This window comes from Lachancea lanzarotensis, scaffold LALA0S01 (assembly GCF_000938715.1).
Source record: "Lachancea lanzarotensis genome assembly LALA0, scaffold LALA0S01, whole genome shotgun sequence".
In the NCBI taxonomy this organism is placed as follows: domain Eukaryota; kingdom Fungi; phylum Ascomycota; class Saccharomycetes; order Saccharomycetales; family Saccharomycetaceae; genus Lachancea; species Lachancea lanzarotensis.
In genome coordinates this window covers 540,235-558,132 of record NW_019212879.1, presented here as the reverse complement: position 1 = coordinate 558,132, position 17,898 = coordinate 540,235, and the positions used below count along the sequence as shown (strand labels likewise).

The 17,898-nt window shown below is 46.0% G+C and overlaps 6 protein-coding genes across 6 annotated transcripts, besides 1 other annotated feature; 4 read left to right on the top strand and 2 right to left on the bottom strand.

Annotated features, from left to right (window-relative positions):
- Nucleotides 1–553: part of a mobile genetic element (relic copy of Rover hAT-like DNA transposon) that runs on past the window's edge.
- An 879-nt stretch (nt 554–1,432) lies between these two features.
- Nucleotides 1,433–3,370, top strand: LALA0_S01e05864g (LALA0S01e05864g1_1; the record flags this gene model as incomplete). The annotated part of the gene is made up of 1 exon (XM_022774366.1): nt 1,433–3,370. The coding sequence occupies one exon, from the start codon at nt 1,433–1,435 to the stop codon at nt 3,368–3,370; it is 1,938 nt and encodes a 645-aa protein (XP_022626470.1).
- A 910-nt stretch (nt 3,371–4,280) lies between these two features.
- Nucleotides 4,281–5,669, top strand: BNA4 (LALA0S01e05842g1_1; the record flags this gene model as incomplete). The annotated part of the gene is made up of 1 exon (XM_022774364.1): nt 4,281–5,669. One exon carries the CDS (start codon nt 4,281–4,283, stop codon nt 5,667–5,669), a length of 1,389 nt encoding a protein of 462 aa, XP_022626469.1.
- Nucleotides 5,670–5,972: 303 nt separating this feature from the next.
- On the top strand, nt 5,973–8,378 carry BRN1 (LALA0S01e05820g1_1; the record flags this gene model as incomplete). The annotated part of the gene is made up of 1 exon (XM_022774363.1): nt 5,973–8,378. One exon carries the CDS (start codon nt 5,973–5,975, stop codon nt 8,376–8,378), a length of 2,406 nt encoding a protein of 801 aa, XP_022626468.1.
- A 470-nt stretch (nt 8,379–8,848) lies between these two features.
- Nucleotides 8,849–11,035, top strand: YME1 (LALA0S01e05798g1_1; the record flags this gene model as incomplete). The annotated part of the gene is made up of 1 exon (XM_022774362.1): nt 8,849–11,035. One exon carries the CDS (start codon nt 8,849–8,851, stop codon nt 11,033–11,035), a length of 2,187 nt encoding a protein of 728 aa, XP_022626467.1.
- Nucleotides 11,036–11,283: 248 nt separating this feature from the next.
- CCL1 (LALA0S01e05776g1_1) lies at nt 11,284–12,375 on the bottom strand (the record flags this gene model as incomplete). The annotated part of the gene is made up of 1 exon (XM_022774361.1): nt 11,284–12,375. The coding sequence occupies one exon, from the start codon at nt 12,373–12,375 to the stop codon at nt 11,284–11,286; it is 1,092 nt and encodes a 363-aa protein (XP_022626466.1).
- A 575-nt stretch (nt 12,376–12,950) lies between these two features.
- Nucleotides 12,951–14,597, bottom strand: ATP1 (LALA0S01e05754g1_1; the record flags this gene model as incomplete). The annotated part of the gene is made up of 1 exon (XM_022774360.1): nt 12,951–14,597. The coding sequence occupies one exon, from the start codon at nt 14,595–14,597 to the stop codon at nt 12,951–12,953; it is 1,647 nt and encodes a 548-aa protein (XP_022626465.1).
- Nucleotides 14,598–17,898: the final 3,301 nt, after the last annotated feature.

The following is a 17,898-nucleotide window of genomic DNA, read 5'->3' as shown; positions in this document are numbered from 1 at the left end:
ACCACCGATGAGACACCCCACTTTAGAGTACTTCAAAGCAAGCTCTCGATTTTCAACACACAGTGTTCCTGACGAAAATTTGGAGATTGCAGGCATCCGACTCGAGCGCTGTTGAAAAATTTCCGCGAAGATTGTTGTAATATTGGCATCGCACTCGGTTGCTCAAATATTGAGGCATCGCACTGGGTTGCTCACATATTGAGGCATCGCACTCGGTTGCCTCACATATCAAAGCCAAACTTGGAAATCCAACCGGTATCCAAATTGATGATACCCAGAAAAAAGAGCGGATCATCAGCAAAGCATTGAGCTATTTCAATTGCTATTTCGACGCCCGTTACTCCGACACATTAACGTGAAGCAGAAAGTTCATGGTCTTGACAAAGAGAAGACCCGAGAGAGACCCCAAAGCCCTTGACACTTCAAAACACATCTTCTGAGCCCAAAAGGAGCGCTTCAGTAAAGCGCCGCCAGACTCAAGTCTCCTCGCTTGTCTTCCTTAGCATTATCTTTCTGCTATACCAAGTTGTCCACGACCGACGTCAAACGGTGATTCTTCGCACAGAGGGCGATGCTAACTATCTAACGCACATTTATCTCGAGGAACTACTTGATCTGTTGTAGGTCATGCTAATAGACCAAGCCTATGACCCGACCGGCTGGACAAACAACCGATGTACCACTTTTTTTTCCATTCATGTTAACGCCAGTTTCCTTGAGTGTGAATATTCATTCTACTGGCCATCTATATGCCGGTGTCTGGACTACACCTACCCTGCCCCAGCCGTTTACCGTATTCAGATCACCTCACACGGCACGTCACCGCTTACCACCCGGTTTTTGATGCCTTACCGAAACCCTTGATTGCTACACGGCGCTTGTTGCGAGAGTAATGCTAAGCACGTCCCCGTTGTCCCGGAACCGCATTTTCTAGACCTTCAATGCCAACGATTGTGCACCCAAGTCAGCCAAGACCGAATCAGTTCCTCAAGCGTGTATTCTTCGGGCCTCGGGTTTCAAACCCTCTCTCGGTACCCCGAACTATAATTCTTTGCTGATTGGTTTGCTCCCACCGACGTCAATTTCGGACCTCCGGGATCCCGGACATTTTCGGACGACATATGACTAGAGGGCCTCGAACAATGAGCAGACAAGCCAAACAACGCCAGCCCCAAGGGATCCACCATGACCCAGTGGGGAGAAAGGAGGCCCCTAGGACGGTTGTTGCGGAACTGCCAAATTGGAACTGGCTGGAAGATTTGGGGAAGTAGAAAGAGAGCAGCAGTGTCTAGAACTTGTTGCTTTCCACCGTCGGAACAAGACAACGAACCGATGTGTATAAATACAAAGGACTACAAGGCTAAATCTGCTCCACCCCACAAAAATCTCGCTACAGGGTCCTGACACACTACCATTGAAAAACCTAACTTCCATGTCAGTATCACCGATATCGTCGCTGGACGACAAACCCGCTACGGCTCATGTTGCCACCACCGCCACTGCCACCGGATTGCTTGAGAAAAAACACTCCAGCTCATCTCCGTCGTTCGCGGACTCGGAGAAAAATGGGCCCGAAGATACCGCCGATAATGTGCTGGCGGAGTACTCCGAAGAACAGGTTATGAACATGGGACGCGCATTTGCCCGGAAATACGAACTACCTAACGAGGACGACATTTTTGGAAGAGCCGCAGCGCTGGCCCGCCAACCGGAACGCTACGACCATATGTCATTTTTGTCCGAAGACGAGCGGCTCGCTTGCTATGACGAAGAACACAAACCTTTTGCCCGGATGCCACGAAAGCTGATTGCTATTGTGTGTGCATCGGCCATGGGAGCCGCCGTGCAAGGCATGGACGAAACCGTGATCAACGGGGCACTTTTATTCTACCCCAAACAGGTTGGTTTGGGCGCCGAAACACAACGTAACGATTGGTTACAGGGTCTGGTCAACGGAGCTCCGTATTTGTGTTGCGCCGGGGTCTCATGCTGGATGACCGACTGGCTCAATAATTGGCTGGGCCGTAAACGCGTCATTTTTGTGACGTGTCTCATCTCCGCAATTGCGTGTTTACTACAGGCGTTTGCGCCCACGGGCGAACGTGGATGGCACTACCTGTTTGCCATGCGGTTTCTCCTAGGGTTCGGGATTGGACCCAAGTCCGCCACTGTCTCGGTATATCTTGCCGAATGTTCCACCAAGAAACTCCGCGGCATCATCTGCATGAACTGGCAAACGTTCACCGCGTTCGGAATCATGTGGGGCTACGTGTTCTCGCTGATCTTTTACCGCGTAGGGAGCGGCCCTGTGCACGGCGGTCTGAACTGGCGGCTAATGCTGGCGTCTGCAATGCTTCCTGCAATCGCGGTGCTGGTGCAGATCCCCTGGTGCCCAGAGTCTCCGCGGTGGCTGATGGGCAAGGGCCGCTACCAAGAGGCGTACGAAAGCACCGTGCAGATTCGTGCGCATCGCATTTTGGCATGCCGCGACCTGTTCTACCAGCACGTACTGCTGCTGGAAGAAGGGTCGCTGGAGAAACCGTATTTTGCGCGTCTGCGCGAGGTGTTCACGGTGCGGCGCAACCGCAACGCGTTCATCTGCGCGTTCATCTGCGCGTTCATGCAGCAGTTCTGCGCCATCAACGTCATTGCATACTATTCGTCGGCGATTTTTTTAAAGTCCGGGTTTTCGGAGATCTCGTCGTTGGTCGCATCGCTTGGGTTCGGACTTGTCAACTTCTGTTTTGCAATCCCGGCGTTCTTCATGATTGACCGGTTCGGCCGGCGGTTCTTGCTGCTGAACACTTTCCCACTAATGGCGTTGTTCTTGTTTGTGACCGGGTTCGCGTTTTGGATTCCCGGCGAGCAAGCACGCGTGGGTGTGGTTTCGATGGGTATCTATGTGTTTTCCGCAATCTACTCGTTCGGATGCGGTGTGGTGCCGTTTGTCATTGCCGGGGAAGTTTTCCCATTGTACGTGCGTGCCATTGGAGCATCACTTTTCACGATCATCTTGTGGGGGTTCAATTTCATTCTCTCGCTCACATGGCCCCGGATGTTGAATGCGTTGCATCCACAAGGTGCGTTTGGATTTTACGCGGGCTGGAACATTATTGGATGGTTTTTGGTGTATTTCTTGATGCCCGAGACCAAACAGTTGACGTTGGAGGAATTGGACGAGGTATTCGACGTTCCCCTGCGCACTCGTGTGGCACACCAATTGGGCCAGTTGTGGCCAGATTTCCAAGAATACGTATTGCGTCGCAAAAACGTGGCCCGCGCACCACCATTGGATCGCCATCACAGACTTGCCGTCAAAGCTCTGGAATGGGACGAAAAGGCAAACGTCGAGCAAGTGGAAAGGGCGTAGAGAATACAAAGTGCACTGTCATTTGCTTCCTGTTGTACTCCAAGGCGGATCGGATCCTTAACAACACACATGGATCGACAATTTTAATTATAATTGTATTTAGCATCAAAATAAACGTTTGTTTACTGTTTCAGTTCCGAGAGTTCTTTTGGAGCCGGGAAAGTGGCAGAATGTAGGTCCGAAATGGACGGGTTAAAAGGAGTCGACAGAAAAGTTGGGGGTTTCACCACTTTTCCGGGCCTCTTGGCGAGAGTCGTCACACTGAGGAAAAGTGACAGAAATATATCACGGGTCACGTGATCAACGACAGCGACAGTGACACAGGCTACCATTTAATGACAAGCTGTCGTTACAAGTCTGAGATATGCTGGGTCAAACCACAGCTTCAAAACGATCTTAGTTCAAAACATAAAACCATTGGTATGGGTGAGGCATCAAATAGAAGACCACCCCAGAGTATTTTCAATACAGCCTGTCTCGTGTCTGATGCTGACAGACTTACGCTAATCTACGACAAGAAAATGCGCCTCACACTTCAACAATAAATCCACGTCCTTCCAATCGCTTCTTCTTGATACCCCATCACCTGTTTGTGCCATCTAGTACACATCCCAGCAATTCCTCGACACCCAGTGTATACAAGTGAACTATTTTGAACCCTAACTCTACAACCAAGTCCCGTCTTGTCTCATCTGCTCACCGAGTTTCCAACTCACAGCTTTACACACCTTCCACACGTTCAAGAACCAACTTGATACTATGAATACTCTCAAATACTCCTGCTCGTCTAGCACATCACACCATATATATCTCGAATTTATGATAAATTGGCCTTTAAATATTTCATCATCATCGTATTCGATGTCAAGCCTAACTCATCAATAGATCTAAGCATTCCATTTTCGTAGCTATGACTGAGACCGTCAATGTTATTGGTGCTGGACTAGTTGGGTGTCTCACTGCAATTGCCCTTGCCAAGAGAAATTTTGAAGTGGTTCTTTTCGATTACCGTTTGGATCCAAGACTAAAGAGTACTAATGATAGAAACCTAAGATCCATAAACCTGGCTATTTCAGCACGGGGAATCACATCGCTACAATATGTGGATGAACAAATTAGTCAAAAAGTGCTTAAAGATATGATACCCATGTGGGGCCGCATGATTCACGATTTGGCTGGAAACCAGGAATCCCAAAACTACGGTCTATTTGGCGAATGCATCAATTCCATTGATCGATCAGTGCTTAATAACAGTTTGTTGGACGAGCTGGACGGATTCAGTAACATTAGTGTGAAATTCGGTCATAAACTGTCTAGGATCCAGTTTTCTTCTGCCAAACAAAACTGCATTTTCAACACTGACGCACAGGATCAAGTCTCGTTCGAAGCTGATTTCGTGGTGGGATGCGATGGTGCTTACTCCACAACCCGTTCCCAGATGCAGCGGGAAGTACGCATGGACTACTCTCAAGAATATATCGATTGTTGTTACATCGAGTTGTACATCCCACCTGCAGAAGCTCACAACGCGGAGTTCGGTGGACCCTTCCAAATTTCTCCAAACCATCTCCACATTTGGCCGCGCCACAATTACATGCTGATTGCGCTGTCCAACGGCGATGGTTCGTTCACTTCCACATTTTTCGGGCCCTGGTCTTTGGTCGAATCTTTGGACTCGAGAGATAAAATCCAGACTTTTTTGACTGACAATTTTCCCGACGCCCTAAAGCTTATGGGCCCTGATACAGCAATTGAAGCGTTCGAGCGCAATCCTCGTGGTGCGCTCATGTGTGTCGAATGCAACCCCTACCATTTGGAACAAGGTCGCGCTATTATCCTCGGTGACGCTGCTCACTCGATGGTCCCGTTCTACGGACAAGGCATGAATTGCGGGTTTGAGGACGTCAAAGTGCTCATGCAGCTACTTGACAAGCACGAGGGAGACCGTTCTGCGGCGTTCGATGAGTACAGTCTCAAACGACACAAGGACCTTGTGTCCATCATCAAGCTCGCCAAAGACAACTACAAGGAAATGTCACACGGAGTGACTTCTCGCCTCTACTTGATCCGCAAAAAACTCGACACACTACTGGGAAGATGGCTCAGAGACAAATGGATTCCGCTGTATACCATGGTATCTTTCAAAGCAGACATTCCATATCACCAGGCCATCATCAAAGAGCAGAGACAGAAAAAAATTTTGACCTACATCCAACAAGTTATTTTCGCTGCTCTAACCGTGGGTGGAATATACTCCTTTACAGCATTAAGGAGAACTCTCAAGAACTACCGTCGTTGAGACAATGTTTGCCCTACACAATCCGGTATACTTGATAGTGTTCTTATAGAGACTTGATCCATAGTATACTATACTATGATCCATCATCTGACTTTTATCGAAATCCATCACGTGCTTATCACGCTACAATCACATGCTTGAATTTTAAGGATTTCTACGCGTTAATTAATTAATTATGGTAAGTGACAATACCTTCAAGTTTATTCTAGAGCGGTAAGATCATCGTCAATAGTAAACACACCATCAAACACCTTGACAAGGCTTTCACCTCCAGGTCTAGATCATCTTAAAGCAGCTAGAAAAATGGCAAGCTCTCTCCAGGAGGAAGATGAAGGGGGCCTTTTCACCAGCAAGTCGACGATGATGGCCAACTTCGAACAATGGATCAAAATGGCTACAGATAACAAGATCAACTCTAGAAACAGTTGGAATTTTGCCCTCATAGACTACTTCCACGATCTGAATGTTTTGAAAGATTCCGAGGATAATATTAATTTTCAGAAAGCATCTGCCACGCTGGATGGCTGTGTGAAGATCTACTCTTCGAGAGTAGACTCTGTAGCCAATGAAACAGGAATCTTACTGAGCGGATTAGCACAAAGGAAGAACCAAAGTGGGGCTCTAGATGCCAGTCATGGGTCCAGTGGGAACTTGGAAGAAGAAAACCCAGAGGCGGAAGGAGCAGTCACGATTGACCCCTCAACCGGGCTGCCAATTTCCAATGAAGTGGAACCAGCAGGCCCAAAACGTAATTATAATAGAGTGCTGGAAACGACACTTGTAGACTTTGAAACACTGCGAATGCGGGAGTTAGATCAAGAGCTAACCATCGACCCGCTATTCAAAAAGGCGCTGGCCGATTTCGATGAAGGTGGTGCTAAAAGTCTGCTCATTAACACGCTACACATAGATAGCTCTGGTCGAATGGTGTTTGATGCCACAACCAGTAAAGACCACGAAAGCGACTTGGGAGCGTCGTCACAACAAAAGTCCGCACAAACGCTCGAAGCGTCGACAGAACAAGCGGATCAAGACATCTCTATGCATGAATCGAATGATCTTTCTCTCTCACAAGAAAAGACTCCGGAACCTCACAATACTCCGCCGACCAATGCTGATGTGTCAATGGCAAACCAGAGCTTTGACGTGGAAGACGAGATCTTGGCGCTTGGCATGGACTTCATAGACTTCAAGCTTATAAACGAGGCTGAAGTATGCCCGTCAATGCAGAGGCTGAAGGATGTGGTCACCGATGTGCATAAAGCCAAGTCGTTTATCGACAACGTGAACAACAGAGCTGACAACTTTTTGACAGAGCAAGATTTACAAGAAGCTATGCCCGATATGGAAGGTGGAGATCACGATTTCGACCTCCCTCCCGATGGCGACTTTGACGTGGGTGGTCGACTCTACGATGGTGATGGTAATGACGACGGTGATGATGACGATGCGGATGGCGGTGGAGTCGGAGATGGTATGGATGATCTATCGACTGCTACTAACAAGGAAAATCTAATTGAAGATGCTGTGACTAGCGTTATGGATCGCGACGTTATGGCATATTTCGACGAAACCCTGAAAAAAAGTTGGCGCGGACGTGAGCATTGGAAGATCAGAAATTTTAAGAATAGATTGGGAGCGAATACAGGAGATGAAGCAGGAAAAAAGGACACTGACACCACTGAACAAGAGAAAGAGGCTGTCAAGGCCAAAAAAGCGGCCAAAAACAAGTTGACCATCGACTTTTTCAACTTTGACCACACGGTCGAGGAGAGAATTTTTGAGAAAAAGAAAGCCAGTATTGAGATGTCACAAAAATCCCGTACGACTCCTGGCCACTATCTATTACCGAATGACTATCATTTCTCGACTCAGAAGATTACGCGACTGTTTTTGAAGCCCTCTCAACAAATGAGCTTTTTTTCGCATCGCAAACCACCTTCAAGTCACCAAAGCGTTAGCGGGACGCTCCAGATTGATGACACAGACCTTAATGGGAACAGCGGGATTGCAGAAATAGCAGATCAAAACTTCTGGGCGAAAAACTATCAGCTACAAGATCGAGACGAGAAAGCCGACGAGGATAATGAACGGGCCCTAGGTGGCGCGGTTGATGATAATCTGCCGAACCCGTTTGACGACAATGACGACGGCGGTATCGACTTCAATCAGGCTTTCGGGGATAACAGTTTGGGAGATGCAGACGGTGGTTCCCTGGACCCACCCGCTAGTGGTTCGGCAGGCTTGACCCAACCCTTGGGGAGACCAGATGGGAAAGTCAATTATTCTCGCGTGTCGAAAAAAGTGGATATTAAGAAACTGAAGGACAACATATGGACGTCTATTACCGGAGCCTTGGAAGCATCCAAAGATGTGGAGCAACACAAGGATATGCCAGAGCCTCAACATGATCAAGAACAGACCGAAGACCCCGCCGCTATGCAAATTTCTACGAACAGTTCGGCTGATCCAGAAAATGAGGATCCCGAAGACGAATCTTTATTCACCAGTCTGAAATTTTCGGACATCACTGAACGTATCAGTGCGATGTACAGTGGAGACAGAAGGAAGGACCTGTCCACCAGTTTCTGCTTTATTTGCCTATTGCATTTGGCCAATGAGCACGGATTTGCTGTAGACGCTACAGAAAAATTCGATGACCTGGCGATCAGAATCAAAAATAGTTTGGCGTCAGCGACATCTTCATGAATCGCGGATATTGATTGAGATGACATAAAATTCATGCATTAAAGAAACGTGAGAATTTCGGAGCCCAATACTCAAATAAGGTGCGGCGAGATCATGCAAACTACTAAATGATACCGTGCTACTGCAAGAGCCTGGTTCCGCCAAATATATCTCCAGCCCACCAAAACACTTTCAAAAAATTGGAATTTTTTTGGGCTGAAAACGAATCCGTAAAATTGTTGCACTACACTGGGATGAGTCCTTCATTTCGAGGCATCCCGACTCTTTCCAAACCGGACGAAGAAACGCTGTCATATCACATCTGTCGTGTACCATCTGTCACTACTGGACTATAAATTTATCTCGTGAGCTCTGTCGTCTTTAATGACACATCATAAATTGAAAATTTGCCACCCCAAAATCAAAAGTGAGATATAAAGCTCACCTGGATAACGAATCAAAGGTCGATACCGAGCTCCAGGGCACCAGAAATGAGCTTATCGAGGGCTGGAATACGCTCGTTGCTAGTGGGCGGATTGGTATTGAGGCCCCTGGCAAGCCGGGTTCCAATACTGGCTTTGAACGCCAGAAAAACATGGTACCAAAAGAATCTCTATTCAACGACACACGAGTCAAATAAACAATCAAATGTGGGTAGTGGGGCCGCTCCGGATGGCACTATAAATAGTGGTTCTGCCGCTTCGAATCCCGGTGAGACCCAGCGGGTGTCTCATGACCTTTTGGCTCAAAAAGAACAATTTGCAAACAAAGAGCTGAGCAACGCCTTGGCCCAGGCAGATTTCTATAAGCTTCTGTTAAAGTCAGACTACCCACAATATGTGGTGTCTAGATTTGAAACCCCAGGAATCGCTTCGTCTCCGGAATGCATGTCTCTTTATATGGAAGCTTTGCAAAAAACGGGCCGTCACGCTGACGCCGAAGGCATTAGACAGAGTCTAGTGGGCGCAACAGTAGGGGCACAGGCCACTGCAGGATCAACTCCTGGAGCAGATTACGCAAAACAGTTTTCTGCTGGTTCCTTCGGCCAGGGTGCATACAACCCTTTCATTGGATCGAAAAAAGAACCGTTGCATGTAGTCGTCACTGAATCCGCTTTCGCCATTATCTCCAGGTGGGTGAAATGGTTAGTCGTTTTTGGACTGGTCACTTATGGTCTATCGGAAGGTTTCAAATACATCAGTGAGAACACCACACTGTTGAAATCTTCAGAAGTAGCAGACAAATCCGTAGATGTGGCCAAGACCAATGTCAAGTTTGATGACGTGAGGGGTTGTGAAGAGGCCCGTGCAGAACTGGAAGAAATCGTAGATTTTTTGAAAGATCCAACCAAGTATGAATCTTTGGGAGGCAAGCTTCCTAAGGGTGTTTTGCTGACAGGTCCCCCAGGTACTGGTAAGACTCTATTAGCCAGGGCCACGGCCGGAGAAGCAGGTGTGGACTTTTTCTTTATGTCAGGTTCTGAGTTTGATGAAGTATACGTCGGTGTTGGTGCAAAGCGTATTCGTGAGCTTTTTTCTCAAGCCAGAAGTCGTGCACCAGCCATCGTTTTCATTGATGAGCTCGACGCCATTGGTGGAAAGCGTAATCCAAAAGATCAGGCATACGCCAAGCAAACCCTGAATCAGTTGTTGGTTGAATTAGACGGGTTTTCGCAAAGTAGTGGTATCATCATCATCGGCGCAACTAATTTCCCCGAGTCGCTGGACAAAGCTTTGACGAGACCTGGCCGTTTTGACAAAGTGGTGAATGTTGACTTACCTGATGTTCGCGGCCGTGCAGATATTTTGAAACATCACATGAAAAAGGTAACTTTGGCATCTGACGTTGACCCTTCCATCCTTGCTCGGGGTACACCTGGTCTTTCGGGTGCTGAACTCATGAATTTGGTAAATCAAGCTGCGGTTTATGCTTGCCAGCAAAATGCGATTGCTGTTGACATGCAGCACTTCGAGTGGGCAAAAGATAAGATTCTTATGGGTGCAGAGAGGAAGACAATGGTGTTGACTGAAGCTTCGAGAAGAGCTACTGCTTTTCACGAAGCCGGCCACGCCATCATGGCAATGTACACACCAGGCGCAACCCCCTTGTATAAGGCTACAATCTTACCAAGAGGACGAGCTCTAGGTATAACATTCCAGCTACCGGAGATGGACAAAGTGGACATCACGAAAAAGGAGTGCTTGGCTAGACTTGACGTCTGCATGGGTGGGAAAATTGCAGAAGAAATCGTGTACGGAAAAGAAAACACGACTAGCGGCTGTGGATCTGACCTACAAAGTGCAACTAATACCGCTAGGGCCATGATAACACAATACGGTATGAGTGACAGTGTCGGTCCTGTTAACCTTGCCGACAACTGGGAAAGCTGGTCTGGCAAAATCCGCGACATAGCAGATAATGAGGTCATTGAAGTATTGAAAGCTTCTGAGCAGAGATCAAGGAAATTGCTCTCTGACAAAAATAGAGAACTGGAGCGTCTAGCTGAAGGTCTCATGGAGTATGAAACACTAGATTCGTCCGAAATTAAACTAGTATGCAAAGGAGAATCCCTTTCTAAAGCTAAGATGAAGACAAACACTGTTGTGGAGGGGCCCGATAGTGATGATAGGAAGGAAAAGGGCGACAAATCCAAAATTCCGGTTTTGATCAAGGCTTGATTTAAGCCTTCGTTTGGGCTAAGATACACATCCCTTCTTTTTTACCCATGACAGGCCAATCCATATGAACTGTCCCCAACTCTGCATATTGTGGGTTTAAGTGATGTTTTTAAACCCTCAACGAGGACAAAATACCTTTATAGTTCAAGAGCATTTTGTATATAGAGAAGAATTGAACGAAGAACAATGACGACTTATAAATCTATGGTCACACACACTATAACATTATCAACACCACATTTTTTGATTCAAGTTTTCTGTCGTTTTGAATCAGTTTCAACCGGCTGCGGGGTGCTGGCTATACTACTACTTTCCCTTTGCCTCTTCAATCTATCAATAACAGCCATAGGATTCTGGCAGTAGTGTATCTTGGCAGTAATCTTGACAGCATCATCCTTAGCCGGGATAATTTTATTGTTTATAACTGACCTGCAAGACTTTATTACTTCCAGAAGCTTAGAAGCATTTATACCATTGGATGATACCTGTTCAGAGTCCTGTGAGGATTGTCCAGACCCATCACCATTGTCTGGCTGAAGCCCAAACTTGAGCTGCATATAACGCATCATTAAAGCCTCGTCTTCCATCAAGAGAATCGCCAATGTTATCTGGGGAGGCGTATAAAAATAAACGGCATCGGTCAGTAATGCATCCGATATGCTTTTCTTGCAATTCGTGTAAACTTGACCCATATATTTCATGTCAACTCTACCCGACAATACGTTTTGGATATCCAGAAAAAATCCGTGTAATGCTTTGTAAGGATGATGGTTCATTAAAGTGAAATTAAGGCTCTCCAGGAGCTTAAATTCATGTTTGAGAATGGCATCTGTCGTGGTTTTAGCCTTTTTCGCAAAGGATTCAACGCCAATAAAGTAGTTTTCCGTTTTGCATGCAAAGAAAAGTGTTGTATGGAAGACCTCCTTGGGAGGTATATCCATTACTGAGTTTGATAAGAAAAATCTTCGGAAAAATGCAACGGCAGTTGCAGCTACTTCTGTCGGCAGGTTCATTTTCCCTGCAAATGATATGATCATGCGTGCGAAGTAATTGACAAGCAGTAGCTCCTCGTGAGTAGTCACTGGAACAGCTTTTGAGGCCACAGCTTCTTCCTCCTCTCGGGACAACTCCGGATGAGATTCAAGAAATTGCTTCAGCGTTTTTTCTGCTTTAGAACCAGCACTGGCGTTCACTTCAGTTCTGATTTGATCAAGCCTTTCAGGAGTAAAAGACCAATTTCTGTACTGTGTTGAATGCCGATAAAGATCATCATCGGTAATTCTCAGACTAGAAGAAACAGGCTTGTCGCCAATGGGTTCTTCTTTTACCTTTGCAGTCATTTTATTGAAATGATCTGGTTATTGGTACAGTGTGCCTAAAATAAAAAAAGAACGACAAATGCAGCGGTGTTCTCGGACTCAAACTTCAGAGTATGAACAATTTTGAAGTGTCCAGAGTGTGATCAGATTTCGGTAATCAATCTGGTGGCTCGATGGTTGATGCTTTCCAAACTTTGACATCCTCCATGGCATTTTGGCATTTTTCAATGTCGATTATTGAAAATCAGTACTATTCAACCAATGCTGCCATCCAGTCGTTTTATCCTATCGACCGATTAGATAAACAAGAGGCTGACATTTTACTAAGATCAGAACTGATTGATTGATACACTGGATTGTAGAATCTCTCTATTTCTTCAGTATATATACTTAGAATTTTAATATTTGGTGGGGTCACTCATCCAATCGTAAAAGTCATATGCCTTGTGTAATTCGCAGTTGGTCGGTTGGTGATAGTAAAAGTAGTAGTTAATGGCCTGGATGAATCAGCTGTTTTTATATCAGGAATGTCATTTGGGTGCTCCCGTTCGCCATTTGGAATTTCCATGCAAAATGCCAGTCAATGACATATACGTTTAGAAAGTGGCAACGAAGGATTCGGTGGCAGCCTTCAAAGAAGCCAACAATTCCTTGGACAATTCACCCTTTTCTCTGATGGCAGAGATGACGTCTTCGTGGTTGGACTTCAAGTATGGCAAGAATGTGCTTTCGAATTCGGCAATTCTGTTCAATTCAACATTGTCCAAGTAACCGTTGACACCGGCGTAAATCAATGGTACTTGCTCTTCGGCGGCCATTGGGGAGAATTGGCTTTGCTTCAAGATCTGGGTCAATCTTTCACCTCTAGCCAAAGTTTGCTTGGTAGAGGCATCCAAATCGGAACCGAATTGGGCGAAAGCAGCGACTTCTCTGTATTGAGCCAAGAAAAGCTTCAAAGAACCAGCAACTTGTTTCATAGCCTTAACCTGGGCGGCGGAACCGACACGGGAAACGGACAAACCAACGTTAATGGCTGGTCTGATACCTTTGTAGAACAATTCAGCTTCCAAGAAAATTTGACCATCGGTAATGGAAATAACGTTGGTAGGAATGTAAGCAGAGACATCACCACCTTGGGTTTCAATAACTGGCAAAGCAGTCAAAGAACCACCACCGTTCTTTTCCGACATCTTGGCAGCTCTTTCCAACAATCTGGAGTGCAAGTAGAAAACATCACCTGGGTAAGCTTCACGACCAGGAGGACGTCTTAGCAACAACGAAAGTTGACGGTAAGCAACGGCTTGCTTGGACAAATCGTCAAACACGATCAAGGCGTGCTTACTGTTGTCTCTGAACCATTCACCAATGGCAGCAGCGGTGAAAGGAGCGATGTATTGCAAAGGAGCGGCTTCAGAGGCGGTGGCAGCAACGATGACCGAATATTTCAAGGCGTCGTGTTGTTCCAAAGTCTGCACAAGCTGGGCAACGGTAGATCTCTTTTGACCCACAGCAACGTAGACACAGTATAGTTTCTTGGACTCATCGGCACCGTCGTTCCATCTCTTTTGGTTCAAGATGGTGTCGATGGCAACGGCAGTCTTACCGGTTTGACGATCACCGATAATCAACTCTCTTTGGCCTCTTCCGATAGGAACCAAGGAGTCGACGGATTTCAAACCGGTTTGCACTGGTTCGTGCACCGAGGTTCTTGGCAAGATACCTGGAGCCTTGACCTGGGCACGGGAACGGCCGGCAGCCTTGATAGGGCCCTTACCATCGATAGGAGCACCCAGGGCGTCCACAACACGGCCCAACATGGCGGGACCCACTGGAACGTCCACAATTTGGCCTGTACGCTTCACCACTTCACCTTCCTTGACCAGACGGTCAGAACCGAACAACACGATACCGACTTGACCTGGTTCCAAGTTCAGAGCCATACCTTTGACACCGGACGAGAATTCAACCAATTCTTCGGCCTGTACGTTGTTCAAACCAAAAACACGTGCAATACCGTCACCCACGGACAAAACACGACCGGTTTCGTTCAAGTTGGTTTCTTCAGACACACCACGGATACGTTCTTCCAAGATGGACGAAACTTCTGTGGGTTGAGCCTTGGCCGAAGCACAACGTCTAGATCCAGCGATCATGGTGGCCGCGACAGGTCTCATCGTACGGGCCACACCCACTTTAGCTAGTGTTCTTGCAGCGTTACGCACAACAGAGTAACGAGACAACATTTTTTTAATACTGGAGGGGCGTTTTGGAGTATCCTTTCAGGTTCTAGTTTCTCAAAGACAAGCTTTCACGAGGTTGATCGGGGGCAGCTAGTTTACTCTTGGCAAAAGGTAACAAACAGACAACCAAGCCAAAAAAAAAAATCGATTGGGATTCGGAATATATAAGAAAAATGTCAGAATTTCAAACCACAATCAAGCACAACCAATACGAATTGGGAATTTGGATGATCTTAGTGTTTAAGTTTCCGAGGAATGAGTCGTGAGAACGAGAAAAATTGAACCTATACTGGGGCCTTGATTTCTTGAATTCGCTCGATTGAAATCTTTAAAGGTAGTTAAAGATATAATAGTGGAAGATTTGAAGTATAGGCTATAATTTTTTTTTCCACCACCAGGTGTGTTTAGTGTGGGTACTTTTTCAAAAATTTCTTCCAATATGGGATATGAGCCAATCAGAATTGATAAACCTGGGAGCGGTGCGGGTAACGGGAGAAATGGATGGTCGCGTGACCTGGAGACGTTATGATTGGCCGAGAGGCGTGGGAGGGCAGAGGCGGAGGAAAAGGAGTGGATGGGGATAGGTTTGGAACAAGGAAGAGGAACTGTTGGAGTTGGGGATTTGAGTAGTGGTGGAGGAATAGTGTATCAGAAGTGAGGGGTGTGGGAGGAGTCATTTTTGAGAATAGGTCACGTGATAGTCATGAACAGATTGAGTTTGAATGAATGAGAATAGTATGGGGAGCTTCAGAAGAGGAGGGAGCTTTAGAGCAGGGAGCTGCTATTCTGGTGGTTTCATCCACGGTTAAAAAAGTGTGTATTGAAGTGGACGAGTGTCACGTGACGATGGTATGAGAGAGATTAGGTAAGCACATTGAGTGTGAACGGATCATAATAGCGTAAGGAGCTTCAAAATAGAGAGCTTCAGAATAGACAGCTTTGGAATCGTCATTTACTATCAGGAAGGTTTCAAGATCAAAAGACTGTGTATTAGAGTTTATGGGGTCACGTGATCTAAACCTTTATCATGACTTCCCGGAGTACAACTTTCAAATCCCAACCAGGACCAAGTTACAAAGCTTCCATTGACCTACCTCCTACGATCCCCAATGGATACGTGACCAGGTACGGCCAGGGATATCTCTTCGTGTACTGTGAGTCTTTCCGCGCTAAAAGACGAATCCGGGCGCGAACCCGGCTCTAAAGAACGGCACACGCCATAATTCTCCTGTTACTCTATAAATATAGAAGACTCGCGCGTTTCGTTGTGGCTTTCCCTATCTCGAAACCGGTATGTTTGGAATGTCAGCGTGTAGTGGTTTGCGTATATAGTGATACACACCAAGCTTGTAAATCACGATAGGATATTTTCAGATTTGTCCCCAATCCTGAGTGTTCAGAAGTATTGATGTAATCTAGGTTGCTCTTTTCGGTGTTCTTGTAGATTCAGATATGTACTATGTAGTCCTCCGGATCTGGTACGAATCCTGCGAGTTATGTCGTGTTTTACGACATTCGATTCTTGACTTTCTCACGAATCTGTCACTGACTACCAACTCGTAAAGGTAGCATCACTTGAAGCCGATATTCATAGCTCTTTGATGTGACTACCTGATGTTGTCAATTTCGCTGCTTGTAGATGACCCGCCACTGCACGCTGGATCACTTCCTTCGGGTTCTCATCCTCGCACACTATTCAAACTATTTGACTCAATATGTGGTAAATACATCCTGGTTGGACACTACTTCTTAATCCAATCTCAATACAAGATTGTTGTTCCTATTCCTAAATTAACTAAGGCGTGCGCCCTCCTTCAGAACCGGATCGCTCCCGGATTCGTCGCCAGTCCGACGTAGACACGTATAAGAACTACGAAACGTATCACATGACTGGTTTCTCTCCGGTGCGCGTCCCGCGATGCTCACCAACAATATCTGACCCCTAACCTCGTAAACGGGCTTCCCTACACCTATGACTAGTACGTTGAAGTGATCTGAATTAGTTATTGTCAATGTAGAACGGATTTTGTGCCAGTAGCAATAAACTTTCTCTTCGCCCTTTGATCCAAGAGAAATATGGTCGTCGATGTCAGAATTTGACAAGTCTTCTGTAAAAGTCGTTTTGCCAGCCGCAATGGACATGTAATCCACTTTCATGAAACGATTGTTACGGATTCATGTTTCACGGAAGCCGTAGCGCTTCATTCGGTTTCTTTACGTCATTGTGCGCATGAGTCTTGCTCTATAATATAACTCTTCATTTCAGAACCCGCTTGCCTAGGTATCTTTCAAAGCTGGGCGAGAAACCAAAGTAATTGTCAAACAATTCGCTATCCGCACATATCATGTCTGTCCAGCATTAAATCAATGTATATCTCCCATTCACCAAGCTTGAGCTCTTATTACGCAATATATCATGCCCAAGAGAAGCTCAAAACTTTCCAAGCGCCTTCATTATTGGTCCAATCAACACGGCTATTTACGCTTTTACTCGTACTCGTCCTTGATCCTGATTAGCTTCAATTCGACTATTACAGTATACATTAACTAAAGCCCAGCAGCAGAGGGCGTCACAGAATACAAAAAATACCTGGCATGACAATTGAGGGCGCAAAAGAACAGCTGTGAATGGCCAATGTGGAAATGATGGAAATGATGTTGTCAAATTGAGAGCGGTATCAATTACTTTGGTGTAACTACTGGCTGTGAAAGCGTGAGATGAAAAAAACGGATCGCTGATGCCTTCAATTGCCAAATCAGACAACAGAAAAGACACACCAGGGACCAGGTCTCATGACTGGTGGGAACACCATCTTTGTTTATACTCGTGTTGAAACTCTATCTCGGGAGTGTCGTTGCACGAATAACGTCCCATATCCTGGGTGATTCTGTCATTATCGTAAGATGCAAACTATTCTTTTATTTATTGAGGCTCGACTACGTCGGCAGTGTTCGAGTTGTTAATCTGCTTCGTTAGCTCAGTCATGATTTGCTTTAAATGAATGGTCATGGTTATGGATTTTACTTATCTCTCCGTAGTTCTTTTGACTATAGGTTTGGTACATTTTTAAATCAGAGTTATCCCTCCGTGATGTATTTATCATAAATGGAGTGAGCTTGAAGGGTGGATTGAAGGTCCCCTCTTATACAAATACTCGGAAATGTTCCGTCGTTGACTGATGTAAACATTTTCAGGCATTTCAGGTTCGAATGGCGGAAATGAGCTAATCTAAGAACCATACAATCAATTGAAACTGGTACTATTTGGGTCAATCAATTTCATTCCAGTTAGATCAGTAGTTGT